Source organism: Lepidochelys olivacea, assembly GCF_965140295.1.
Source record: "Lepidochelys olivacea isolate rLepOli2 genome assembly, chromosome: 7".
Lineage (NCBI taxonomy): Eukaryota > Metazoa > Chordata > Testudines > Cheloniidae > Lepidochelys > Lepidochelys olivacea.
The window spans coordinates 29,245,937-29,260,680 of record NC_140417.1 but is presented as its reverse complement, the minus strand read 5'-3'; the positions used below and the strand labels follow the sequence as shown (position 1 = coordinate 29,260,680).

Sequence of the window (14,744 nt, the reverse complement as noted above, 5' to 3'; positions counted from 1 at the left end):
TGCTGGTAGGGCATTCTCTGCGAGGGATCCTTGACTCTGGGCCACATTTCCCCTTTGGGCCTGCCAGTACACTCATATGCTGACCTCCCAGATTCGCCAGAAAATGCTTTCAGAGCATTTGAGGAGGTGCTGAGCTGAGGAATTTAGGATGATTAGACATGGATTTTGTCAAATGTGGACCAGCTCTAAATAAAAAAAATTTTCATGGGGGGGTTGGGTTTTTTCTTCTTCTTTTTTTTTTTAAGATTGTTTTCTTGATAAAGCTGGAAAAAAATCACCTTTTCTCTCTTTTGGTTTGTCACCTGTCTTTTTCTCTTCCTTCCCTTTTTTGATGGCAAAAAAAGGGGCGAGCAACGACATATTGCAAAACAAAAAAATTTTCATTAAAAAATTAATTAAATAAAAAAATAATGTCTTTTCAAAACCTGCACAGCAAAAATAACTTTGAGAACATTTGAAAAAAAAGATTTTCCATTTTCTGACCAGCTCTGATCACAGTAATGTGATGGTGGGCACAACTGCATGAAGCTGTACGGGCAGCTCATTACGTGTATGGGTTTGATTTTTTACTACTGTAGGTCTTGATTACCATTAAAGCTACGGACAGGGATTCATTCATTCAAAGTAGAAAACAACTGAATCCTTTGTCAGCAGAGTGGCTTTTTTTATAAGGGAAATACTCACTGGTGCAGAACCTTAATTTTTGACACTGTTAACAAACTCTGGCTACGTGGACCAGCTTTCCTCTTTTACAAATGTCAGTTAGAAAATGTAGAAGTCTGAAGAGGAAACAAATGTTAAATGAAACCGTTTAAAATTACAGTAATGTGACACTTTATTCATTTTTCTCCTTGCATATCAGCACTACACGATTGCTATCACTAGAAATAGACATTACTCTCATACTATACCTATGTTAAATGTTGATCTAAAGCTTTCAGTATCTTGGAGATCTGGCTCAGGTGTTAACTGCATGGATTTTATTTAAATAGATAAGCACTTAAGTGTGAAAATAACAAATACAGGTAAACAGGAAAATTAAATTACAAATTGAATTAATACAAATCTCTTATTCTATGAACTAAATCCGGTTATTAGCGCAAAACCTTTAAAACGTTTTAAAATACTTATGTAACATTATTTACAAATTATATAAATAAATCCCAGATTACTTTAAAGTTAACCAATACAACAACAAAAAAGTCACCTTTTTGTACGGTGTATACTAAAAATGTTCTTGTTTATTGGTCACATCCCAGTTTGCAGTATAAAATGTTTGTTCACTTACATTAAAATGGGCTCATAAAATGAAATAAGGAAGGTGTTTTCAAAAGAGAAAAAATTATACATAAGTGATTAATATTAATCCGGCTTCTCAATGTTCTTTTCTGCATGGTTTGCAGTAGTTATTAGAAGTCTCTTCTACAGTATTCATTTTGTGAACATGTCATCTCAAAATAGCAGAGACAAACACTTTTAGCAAAAGAAAAAATTCAGTACATTGCTTGCATTTCACAAAGACCATTTTATCAGAAGGGAAAGGACAGAGAACGGAATGTCAGTGGCCAGCCACAAGCCTTTACAACATTTACCTTAAAGGCAGCATTTATATAACTAATCACAGACTATACACATCCTGCACTGAACAGCAATTGAAAGGATTGAAAAAATATACATTTAGGAAAACAAGAGACTGATGGTTTTCTGATACCTTTGATAAAATTAATGCTTTTCTCCTTGTCTTTTTATGTAAAACCAGCATAAACACTTTCAACAACTACAATTACTTTTTCCTTTAACATAATATATGCCAGACAGCTAGCACTGTACGTGATAAATGTACAATGAAAGCAGAGAAAACACTGAAATTCTTATGCGGACTCATGAAAATATAAAGCCATACAGATTCAAAGTGCTATGAATACTGAATTCAAGTGATGGTTTATAGCATGTACTAAAGAAACTAAATGGAGCTTGCTCTACAGGTGACCAATTCCTTCAGCTATATCTTCAGTCTCCCCTTTAGCTGCTTTGGTGAGAATTTCCATCCATTTTGTTTGCTGTTCTTCATCCTCTGCACTGAAATATATAGTTTGCTGGGATTGGCAAAGCTTAAAAACGTGCTTCACTTCAAACTTCTCACCAGAACTTGGTAAACTGACTGCGTATCCAGGCAGAGGTATAGCACGTGGAGTCTGCCCATCCTAAGACACAGGGGGGAAAGGCAAAGGTGAAACCCCTCCAAAATATAGCATTTGAAATAGAGGGGAAAAAAAGGCAATGCACAGAATATAAAGGCTTCCTCTCACCAACATGTAAGAATGATCTGAGGGAACTCATTTTCCAATGGTTTTCTAATTAAGATCTACCTGGAGCAACAGGTAGGGGGACACTTCAGCTCAAAACACCAAGAAAATACCATCGGTCACAACCTACAGCTAGGGTGCCATATGGCAATTCAAAACACAGTTTTATAAGCGTGTTAGAGTACGTTTGCACGTCAAGTGGGGTGGGGGGGGAAAAAGAGTGATTCTCAGCTCGTGGAGACATGCTTGCACCAGCCCTCATTGAGCTGGTGTGCTAAAAACAAAATGCAGCTATGGAGGTGGGAGGGGCCAGCCACCCCAACCCAAGTACATAGCTAGGGTCTTGGACGGATAAGTAGCCCCTCCCAGTGCTGCAGCTGCATTCTATTTTTAGTGTGCTTGCTCCCTGAGAGGTAGCATGGGCATGTCTCCTCCAGCGGGAATTACACCTTCACTCAAAGTGCAGACATACCCTTATTGTATCTAATTAGGTGACAAACCTTTCTTATATTGTTTTATAACAAATAATTACATGTATTATATACACACACGGGTGCACACCGTATGTCACCCCAGGCCACGTTCTACGCTGACTTGCGTTGAGTTCAGTGCAACAGCTGACTTGCACTGAGCTCAGTGCAATAGCTCAGGGTACAAGCTGACACAGAATTTGACCTGTACAGCAAAAATGGTTTTAAATCTAGATTTTATTTTTTAAATGATTCAGTGGTTCTTATTTTCATTTAACAGACTCTCCCTGTTCAGGCAGTGGCTAGGGATTTCTGTAGCATTTCAACTATGACTACACTCCTTTGGAAACCTGGTATTTTCCGCCTTTAGTCCCTCTTCAAACATTATATTAGCTCAGTCTATGCTTCCAACCAAGGATGACCAAATGCGATTCTCCTAGATCCCAACAAGATATCCCTATGGCTAACTGGAGGTCATGTACGCAGAGCTGGCTTTTGCAAGCAACAAAGAATAACTGTAGTTCTCCTCTAGTTTGTGGGGGGATCCTAGAAGTACACAGAAGAATCCCAGCTTTCATTCACCAATCACTGGGGTTGAAAGCTTTATTCACACTTCCACAGCTTTGGAGTCCAGAAAAATCAGACCCAGAGATTCTTGGATTTCTGAGAAGACCCTGGAGACGAGTTCAGAGATTGAAGGAATAGCACTGATGTTACCAGGGCTGCCATAAGCTCACTACCATCCATGTGCTTGAGGATGAACCAACTCCTCTGCTGAGCCACAAGGGGAGGCACCTCAATAGCATGAGAGCACCATGATCTAGTGGACCTAGCAGGAGACAGTGCAAGAGTCTAATCTCAGCTGACCCTGACCGTATTTGTGGCCTTTGTCCAGTGACATAGGCCAGGAGTTTCAAAAGTGGGATCCTAAAGCCAAATGACTAAATCCACAGATGTTGAGCAGCCCCAGGAGCTCAATCTACAGGAGTTCAGCAGGAGCTGCAGATACTCCACACCTCTGGAAATCAGAACATTTTACTTAGCAGCCTAAATGTTACACACCAAAGTTGGGGCTTGAGCTCTCTCTGTGCCATAGCATCTGTGAAATGGGGAGAATGTTAGAGCAGGTTATCCTGCCAAAAGCATGTTTATAAGGGAATTCCATCCCTGGTACCAAGGGATGATTATATGATTTGGGGTGATCTTAAAAGTTTAACACCTGAATTCAAATTCGTGTAGCATCTCATGCAGTCAATGTATGTGAGCATACATAGTTATGGAGATAAAACTCATTTTATTAAATTAGCATGTGAAGCCTGATTTGCATACCAATAGTATTATACGAGCAAGATTTACTTCAACTCGAGTTTGGTTTTGTAAAGCTGAAGTTAACCTCTTCATTGAACATGCTGGCTCAATCCTCTAGGCCAGCTAAGAGGGGGTGGAGAGAAGGACAAAGCGGCTTTGCAGCTTCCAGGTCTCAAATGGCTCAGCACAAGGCTGGTCTTCTAAAGCTGATTAGAACAGTGTGAATGCTACTGTAAACTGCACCAACAGCAAAAGGCCCCAAGGAACTATTCAAGCAGCAGGGAAATATCAGAACATTGGGGCACCCCAGCCATGGCTATAACTGGGGAGTGGCAACAAAAAAGCTGTTACGATGGCTCTATGCCACCTAGAACTCATCTTCATAGGGAGTATCCTTCAATGGGCAGGTCCATGTGCATTAGGGTAGCACTGCACTGGGAGACTGCTGTGAAATGGCCGTAAAAGATCGAAGTATCTGGTTCTGATTTTAGATGCACCGTTATTGTGAAATATCAATCCAGGGAAAATTTCTAGACACTGACACCTAAGCTGTAGCTACAAAACAATGCACCCGTTGTATTTGCATGCACAGACTGAGCGTTACCTAGGGAGGTGGTGATATCTCCTTCCTTAGAAGTTTCTAAGGTCAGGCTTGACAAAGCCCTGGCTGGGATGGTTTAGTTGGGGATTGGTCCTGCTTTGAGCAGGGGGTTGGACTAGATGTCCTCCTGAGGTCCCTTCCAACCCTGATGTTCTCTGATTCTGTGATATACATTGGTGGCATGGGCCTAGTTGAAGCAAGCAAATACAGGGTTTGTGGGTGTAATACAAGCACATTCATTTCCGCAGCAGTGAAGACGTGCCAGACTCAGGCCCCAGGTCTGCTTCATTGATCTCGTAGTTAACATTTAAGAAAATAAGGATTAAATATTTATCATGATTAAACTGAAGGTCACTGACAGCACTGGAAAATTCTTCTCTTTTGCAGTCCGGAAGTACAGTGTAAGAATAAATTGATGTTTGGGCTGTATCTGCTATTCCTGCACAATACTAACAGACACATTTAAAGTTAACAATGCATGTATCTTTTTTTTTTTCTTTTAATTTGACCAGTTTGTTTCTTCTCTAAGTAGATTTACTTTGTGTGTGTGTATTTTTGTATATAAACTTCTGGGTGGCCCAAGGTTGTGGACACTATTGAAACAAAAGGAAGGGAATCTGGGTTACCTTTGTGCAGCTGCAACACTAATCTATAAGGGGCTAGTCCTGCCCGTTGACTGCTGGAATGGAAGTCAGTGGAAATAGAGGGCACTCAGCACCTTGTAGAATCAGGCCCTTACTTGAGGGCACATATATACAGTTCTCTTTAAGGGTTCAGGAGCTTTTTTAGAATTCTTGCACTTCGTATTATCCCATCATTTCTAGGTGTGCACCACTTGCATCCTTCCTGTTTAAGTTTTAAATTGAGCGTTATGCGGAGCCTAGGCCTCGCCATGCTGGTCATCTGCATAGCGGTGCATTTCACATGCCATTTGTAAACATCTACTGGATGTGGCCTGCTGTGTATTGTGACATTTATGAAAGGAATACTTTGGATTACATGGTAGCAAGAAATTATCAAATCGAACTCAAGAGAATTCTCTCTCTCTCTCCTAGCAAAATGATAGATAAAACTGTGTTAAACTAAAATCAAACGGGTATCGAGCGTTGTCACTAATCACACGCAGCATGCACCATTTTGGTGTTACTGTCTATCATCTGTAGGATTCTAGTAATTTGAACATTAACCGTAGGTTTATTTGTTGTTTTTAACATTATGGCGTTGGTAATTACAACATGCAGGACTTGGGATTTCATGCAAATAACTCAAGTCCACTTCCTAACGGGGCTCTCTCAGTCAGTGAGCACCATTTTAGCTCCTCTGAATACACTAGCATAGCTCCCATTAATGCTAAGAGGAGTTACATATAAATAGAGGGAAAATAAGCCATTGGCCGCAATAATGAATAATAATAGATATAAAGATTCCTAATGATGGGTTTTCTTTATTGGGTCTCCCACACACACACCTTTGTGGAGTCTCAATGCCTTGAAGAATTCCTTACCTTTCCCCCTACTAGCTCCCTGTGCACCTAGGGACTGATCCCAAACCCACGGAAGTGAATGAAAAGACTCCTGTAGGCCTCAGAGGGAGGGCTATATATCTTATTCAGCAGCTAGGGTCAAGGATCCTATATATCAGGAATTAGAGGAGGTGCCTCCTATAGTCCTAAATGTTTAAAAGGCACTTACAAACTATGAAAATTTGGGGGGCACCACTGCTAATCTCATGCCTTGTTATTTCTGTATACCATAAGTAGCAATACCACAAAGGAGATTTATGAGGGATGGGATGGGAGTGTTATACAAAATGGATTGCCATCTAAAACACTAGTGATGTCCAGGAAAATAACATTTAAGAATTGTTGTGGAATCTATTAATCTGAATTGGAGAGCTTTTATTTATTTATTATTATCAGATAATGTAAGTACATTGTATAATATATCATTTGGAATTATACTGAACATTTGGATTATATGAGGGAATGCGGAATAGATTGCTCTGTAATTGTTTCCCTTCAGTTTGCCAAACGTGCTGGGAAGCACATGAGGGGGTGGGGGGATGCTATCTTGAAATAAGGGCTCATTTTCATTGTTATGGTTCCAGCCAGCAATTGTTGATTTCTGATAGGAAATCTATGGTTCTTGTTACTGAATGTGAGCTGGATTAACCTTGCCCTGTATGGGATTTTTTGGGGGGTGATTTATCCTATATTTGGAATAGTCAGAAGTACTCACCTTTGGATTTAATGAATGTTCTATACAGTCATCAAACTAATGCCTAGTGTGAAAGGTACCCGCTTCCCCAGAATAGCTCAAGATTAAGTGTGGCAGGGCAAGGAGGAAAGAATATGGTGCCTTTGATTATGTAAAAAGAAAAGGAGTACTTGTGGCACCTTAGAGACTAACCAATTTATTTGAGCATAAGCTTTCGTGAGCTACAGCTCACTTCATCAGATGCACGCAGTATGCATGCGATGAAGTGAGCTGTAGCTCACGAAAGCTTATGCTCAAATAAATTGGTTAGTCTCTAAGGTGCCACAATTACTCCTTTTCTTTTTGCGAATACAGACTAACACGGCTGTTACTCTGAAACCTTTGATTATGTAGAAATTCCCCCAGTCTCCAGGCATTAGTTTCATTTCCCCAACCCACATATGTTGAAAAGTTTTGCATGTTATAGCTGTTTCTCTTCTGCTGTGCATCCAATGGAACTGATTTGTCTGATATGAATTATTAGTGCGGTGCTGAGACACTGGATTGTGTGATAAGAGACAGAAATCCTCTTCCCAAGTCACATTGTGGGAGTGGAGCTGCTCTGCAGCAAATACTGCAGCCTCCTGTTTGCAGTATGCTCTGGAAATGATGTACTCTGCCTCTGAGCAGAAAAGGTCAATAGATCTGGGGCTCTTCCCCCAAGCCCCTCTGTGCACTGGGGTACATGTAGAAACTGAAGACAACAGAGTTGTGCAGCACACAGGGACTTCTGGTGGGAGGTCCCTACATCCCACTCAGTCTTGCAGAGGGGAAATACATCCATTCTGCTGCGTTCAGGGCACCCTACGCCTGCAAAGGGAAGGGGGCAACACTTGTCCCAAACAGAGGATTTAGTTCATATTGAACCCTATAACATATAATGTCCCCTGAAGGTGAAATTGCAGAGAAATTCATCACGTAAGGCCTATGTTCCACTTAACCTGAGTTTAAATGAGACTCAAGTGATACACAGAAATCATGCTGGAACTCTGCACTGGATGAATTTCACTTCAATTGTCTAATTTTTATGGGAAACAATATTTTCTGCACTATTTTAAAAACTTCTTCTACCCAAAACAGACTCCAGGTGAGATCTAAAGGTTAGGTTTTGCTGTATTCATTTAAGTCTCATGTCCAAGGTGATTTCTTTTTTCAAACTGACAATTTCAGCTATGCAGGCCCTGGTGCTAGAATGGAAATATGGCAGCTGAGTGCCTGTAAAATGGTTTGGAAGGCTACCCTGTTCCACAGTTTGAGTTCCAGCTGAAGCAAAGCCAATATCATATACACATATCCTTCAGTTGAAGTTTCCAGCTTCCTAAATATTACACATAAAAACACTACAAAAAGTGAGCTTAAAAATCCATTCCAATAGGACATGAATAGAATGCATGTCTTTGAGGGTGAGCTACACATATTTACACGTGTTATATGGAAGCTTTATTTTCCTACAGTTCTACAACACATGGATAACACACAGTCACAATAACTAAGGAAAATAAAGCACTCACAGTACATCACCCATAGAAGATACGTTTTCATTTACTATTAGATAAATTGGTGCCAACCAAAAGTAAATCCACTGACATCTCTGGAGTTGCACAGTGGAAACAAGGAGCTGAATTTGGCCCAAATGCTCCCCCCAAACACAGATTAAAACAAGACCACTGGCACATAACAATAAATGAGATGTGGAGCTGTGCTACTACAGCTAAATCTGAAGGACTTCTACTTTCAGCATGGTCGTTCTACTTTTCCAGCAATAATGGAGGGTTTGATTTCATCATCTTACATTTAGTCTGAGTACCTTTGCAAAAAAATTTAACTTTTGTTTTAAAAAACGTACATTGCATAAGTAAGCACCTAACTTACCACAGTGTATTCCCCCAATCATTTTCAAAGAAACAATTAAAAAAAAATAACATCAGCCCTAGAGCAGATGCTGTTAAGACATATGGCTTTCATTTCACAGAGTTCACTTCACCCATCCTTCAGAACATCTGAATTTGTGTAAATCCATCTAACATCAACCCAGAATTGGAATAGCATTAATCAAAAAAGGATTAAAGCAACACCATCCTATCAGAAACACTTTGCTGTCCTATGTATTTTCTAAGTCCTATGTATTTTCCATATAACAGGTCATTAACCCTTTTAGTATCTATTTTGAAAATACGCCTTTCTGAAACCTTAGGAATATAAATCTTAACTGAAATAATTATCATTGATTTATCCTTCTTTTCTGCTATATTTTTTAGAAAGAGATGTGAGCCTAGACATTTGCTTAAAATCTCATAAGCTCCATCTCCAGATAAGAAGGAAATTTGAAATCTCTGAGGCTTTGTGCTAAATTCAGACTGCCAAATTAATTTCTGTTGTTGAAAGTAAGCCAAATCCTTTGTCCTATTTCGCAGATTGACATACTTAAACTTATGCTTCTAGCTTCGGATGTCACTCAGCGCTAATATCACTTTTACCTGACTTCCTCCATGTAGATACAAGACAAGAGGTTCAGTCTTGGGGATGGTGACACACATTTTGCACCAAGTCTTCCCTTTGTCTAGGAACAGGAGGCGGCTGCTGAAAAGGCTGTTTTCAGCTGCCAAAAAGTTTGGTTTCTGTAAAAAGAAAACAGGAGCTGCTTATACGGATGCTTATGTGGTCCGGATACTTACAATTATACATTAAGTACAATATTTAGTCATACACAGCCAAGTGATTCAGAAGGGCAAATGCTGAGTAGTTCATACCTGTACAAGAGTTTAATTAGCATAATGTATCATCAAGATATAGTATGTTCCTAGGTACTCAGAGTTAGGTGCTGAACTATTGTTCTCAATGACTGGGGAGTTAAAATTCCACCGTGTAATTTGAGAAAAGCAATTAAGATGATACAGCTTGTTTCTTGCTTAGCACCAGTAGGCTGGGAGGAGATTTAAAATTAATGAAAAAGGTGTCTCAGCACAAGTGAACTCCATCAGAAAGGCACAGAGCAGCTGCAAGGATGTGTAAGAGCTCTGGGTTCACCATCAAGTAGTTCCTTTTACACCAATGTTAAGAGAGTACGAGAGTATGACTGAGGCATATGTGGGCCAGGGACCTCTTAATGGCAGAGGGCATAAGGGATACACACTATAGTTTACAGCAATCATCTGGGTCAGGTATCTACATACTAGTTTGCCAAAGGATGGCACATAAGGTCTCTTCCAAGAGGCAGAAGTTTACTGGTCATCATAATCATAGTGAAATGTATGGATGGATGATATTTAAGGAGTTATGTACCTGCACTGAAAACTATGTTCTTAAGGTACAAGAATTAAGACAGGTCACCAAAAGGTGGTAACACATTCCATTCAGGCAGGGGCTGGTAGATGCTTCTTTCTCTGGCTGGTCATTGTAAGTCTATTTGCATTACTGAGCAATGAAGAGAATTGAATTCACGTGAGAGAACTGCAGAAAAAAACAGCAGGGGGTGGCATCCTGTTTATGAATGAAGAGAATTGATTTGAAGGGTATAACTGGGGGTCCTGATGTACACCCGGGATCCTTCATCAAGGAGATGAACTATCAGCATATTCTGTCTTATGAAAGGAGGGTCACAGCCAACCTGCCTGGAAAACACTGCGGAGACTTTTGGTGAGCTACATTTCATTCAGCAAGACAGTATTTTGTTAATTAAGATTAGGTTATAAAAGGCATGTGACAATTTTATTTTACATGTAACCATTTGTTTCAAATACTTTTACTTGATATCACTTGAATCTCTATTCTCTGGTACTTGTTTCCACTATAAACATATCTAAGTGCTGTGTGTCAAGTGGACCAGTGATCCTGAGCTGACATTGGTAAGCTGGTGTGTACTGTTCCTTTGGGAGCAGCAAGTCTGTATTCTGCGAGTGTTTAGTGGACCAGGGGCTGGACATTCCAGCAGGACGCTAGGAAGGCTCGAGGGTTGGAACACACCCGTATCACCAACCTGTAGACAGATTGAGGCCTGCCCAGGCCAGGAGGCGTGTGCTTGTGATGCCTGTGGAGCTGGGGAGCTGACCCCTGGTAGGCACAGAAAAAACTTCCCTCATGTTAAGGGCAAGTGGTAGCAAGGTGCCTCACAGCCCTGGGTACCCTCCAAGGAGTGTCAAAGCATATTGATCATTAATACACAAACATTCTGCCCCCCTACCCCCACCCCACCCCGGGCAAAATGGCTTTCCAGTACCTGTACCTCAGGATACCATCCTTCCATACTCCTCAAACTCAGAAATCCATCAGCCTTCCCTTCTGCACCAGCCTTGTTCATCACACTATTAGTTGTGGTTCTTTTTCGAGTGATGGTCCCTATGTATATTCCACATGTGAGTGCACATGTGACCATGTGCCTGAGTCCAGAAGCATTTCTTAGCAGTGTCCGTTGACCCACACTTGTGTAGTGCACCCCTTCATGCTCCTGGCTGAGGGTATAATAGGTTGTGTGGGTCAATGCCTCCCCAGTTCCCTCTTACCGTCGCATGGCCTGAATCAGAACTCCTATTCCTTCCTTAGTTGTCTAAGAGCGTGATCTACCTTTCATTCAGTGTAGATAGTTGTAGATAGTCTTTCTAGTGTAGGTAGATGAGTTAGTTTAGTTAGTGTAGTTTCTTTCCCTGTTTGGGGACTGTCCAACCTCCCTGGGGGACTATGCCTGAGATTCTGGGATTTAAAAACTGCGTTTCCTGCCCATGTTCATTCTTTGTGAGAGACAATCACCAATGGTGCCTCTACTGCCTGGACCAGGCACACATCACAGTGCGCTGCTCCATCTGCATGTCCTTCCTGTCCTGAACCCAGGAAGCTCAAGAGCTCTGCTTCCTTAAGAACTTGATGGAGGAAGCTCTGAGACTAAGGCACTCAGATCTGGGACCGGCGGACCACCCTGTACAGTGACTGTAACCGACGCTGAGTGCCCCTCACTGCACCTTGCACGCCCCGGAACCATCAGTATCGAAAGCCAAGGACAAGTCCCGGCATGAGAGTAAAAACACTTTCACAGGCACAAAAGCAGATCCCTGCTGCGGACTGCTCCCAAGCATTTCTTCCCCAAGCTGGGCCGGGTCAGGTGAGATGTCACGTACGGATCTGGCTGAACCAGTGCCCAAGCTTCCCTGTGAGGAGGGTAAGGCCAGGCGCAAACATGATCCAATGGTACCAACGACAACCCCTGTACCCAGACATCCAGAACACTCACTGGCACGTGCTCCACCCACTCCACTGGTACCTCTGCACCTCCCAGATGCTGCCAGGACCCTCTGGCATCTTCATGGGCACACTGCGGACTCTTTGATGCTCAGAACCTTTCTTATCAGCAGAGGAGCCGCTCGTACCCTATCAGCAGTCTCCACTCCTCTCCACCACTCGCAACATCCCTACTCCAGAGGGCAAAACTCTTCTGCTACTGCCACAGAAACCCGTTCTGTTGTCACACCGCAGCCCTCCGGTACCAGTGGTTCCACTTTTGCCGGAACCAGCTTCAGAGTCAGAGGAGTTCTTGGAGCCGGAACCCTCGTTCTCCCTGATGTCATGCCAAAGCCCGGCTGATAGCACAGACTGCCTTACTCCCTGGCATATGATCCAGCAACAGAGGATCACTATCCATGGGGCACACCACATCTGACGGACCCTTTTTTTGGCTCCGCTGGGGACACTGGGATCCTTACTGCAAACGCCAGCCACCATCTTAGGGATCCTATCAACCGTCCCCCATTCGCCCATCAGCGCCATCGGTTTATGAGGAAGAGGCAGACATCAAACCAGTAAAGCTGGCTCTGCCAGGTCCCACTGCTGCATCCTCACTGCCTGACAAGGCTCTCTCTGCCAGACGACCATCGCCAGTACCAGGACTTGCTCTAGGGGTAGAAGCAGACCTGGATATCCCATTGGAGGAGGTTCAGGACCCGCAACACCAGCTCCTGGACATCCTCCTACCCAGGGGCCCTCTTGGGGTAGCTCTACCCATTAACAATGGCTTCCTCCAACCAACATGGGCAGGATGGCCCAGCCCCGCTTCCTGTGCCCCCACACTGAAGAGGGCAGAGAAGAGGCATTTCGTACCTGCTAAAGGGCGGATTTTCTTTTTACACTTCCACCCCCCAGCTCTCTGGTTGTCCACACGGCAGCGCCAGAGGCATGCCAGCACTCACAGAAGTCTACTCCTCTGGACAGGGCGGCAACGAGGAGGGACCTGCTAGGCAGAAAGGTATATTCTTTGGCGGGAGTACAGTTCCAGACTGCAAACTACCAGACTCTGATAGCCAAGTATGATTTTAACTACACCAGGCTAGCAGAATTCAAGGACAAGATGCTGCCTGAGAAACAGCAACAATTCCAGGCACTGCTAGACAAAAGGATGACTGGTCGCCAAGGTGGGCCTCCAGGCAGCTGTGGACATGGTTGACACGTCCTCTCACTCTCTATCATGTGGGGTTGTTATGCGCTGGGACTTGTGGCTACACAATCGTCTGGCTTCCCCAGGCATGTCCAAATCGAGGGTCTGCCCTTTGACGAGAACAAATTGTTCCACGAGAAGATGGATGAATCCCTCCACTGAAGGTCTCCAGAGCCATGCTACGGTCCCTCGGTATATATACCCCGTCCCCAAGATGCAGACATCAGAGGCAACCATTCTGCCTGTGCCCATATGCTCCTTATCTGGCTAACTACAAACGTCAGCAGGAACCCCCATGTCAGCGACCCCGATCTCAACAGCCATGCTTCCCTGCCTCCACCACAACCATCTCCTCAACCCTCTCCCAGCAACAGGCAAAACATCAGTTTTGACATGCAGGTTGAGACCCACAAACCTCCCCCGATGCCACCTGTGCCGCCCCACATTGTTTTGGGGGGCCACCTTCCCTATTTGTCCATAATTGAGGCCTGACCACCACGGATACCCCCATGGGACCTTAATATCGTTCTCTCTGCCCTCACGAAGCCACCCTTTGAATTGCTGGCAACACGCTTCCTCTCCCATCTCTCAATGAAAGTGACATTCTTGGCAGTCATTATCTCAGCCAGACTGGGCAGCAAATAGCAGCCATAATGATGGACCGCACCCCCACTCCCATATCCCACAAGCACAAAGTATCCTTGTGGCTCCACCCCAAATTCATCCCAAAAGTGGTGTCGGAATTCCACCTAAATCAGAGCATCGACCTGCTGGTTTTCCAACCCAAACCACATGCTTCCCTCACTAAGAGAGGCTTGCATGCCCCTCGACATCTGCCATGCACTGGCATGCTGCCTACACAGGACTCCACCCTTTTGCACATTGCCTTCATTATTTGCGACCATTGCCAAATGGCCCTTTTGTCCAAATGGGTATCGGGGTGCAGCTATGAATGCTACAACCAATCCAACACACCCCCACCTGATAAAGTCATGGCGCACTCTATGCGAGCACAAGCTGTCACACTGGCCTAACGGATGTGTCCTGGCAAGACATCCGCCGTGCGGCAATGTGGTGCTCCATCCGCACGTTCACAATGCACTATGCCATTGCACAAGTGGCTACAGAAGCCACAGTAGGCCAAGCTATATTGCAGATTGCACTTCCATTGGTATTCTCGCACCCACCTCCACACTAACCACTGCTTGCGAGTCACCCACCCACGTGTGGAATACACACAGCAGCCATCACTCAAAGAAGAAGAGGTTACTTACCTGTAACTGGAGATTCTTCGAGATGTATTCAACTACCCGCCCTCCATCCCCTCTGCTTCAGACTGGATTCCATGATGGTAAGAGGGAGACTAGAGAGGTATCGACCTGCACT

The 14,744-nt window shown here is 43.4% G+C and overlaps 1 protein-coding gene across 3 annotated transcripts in view; it reads right to left on the bottom strand.

Moving 5' to 3' along the window:
• Window positions 1-817: 817 nt before the first annotated feature.
• Window positions 818-14,744, bottom strand: part of FGD3 (FYVE, RhoGEF and PH domain containing 3) — a 191,171-nt gene continuing 177,244 nt past the window's right edge. For all 3 annotated transcript variants that reach the window (XM_084633492.1, XM_084633491.1, XM_084633493.1), the window contains 2 exons: window positions 9,418-9,558; window positions 818-2,204 (listed from right to left, as the gene is read on the bottom strand). In XM_084633492.1, coding sequence (XP_084489618.1) covers window positions 1,980-2,204; window positions 9,418-9,558 — 366 coding nt within the window. In that variant the 3' untranslated portion in view covers window positions 818-1,979. The remainder of the gene's footprint in view (window positions 2,205-9,417; window positions 9,559-14,744) is intronic.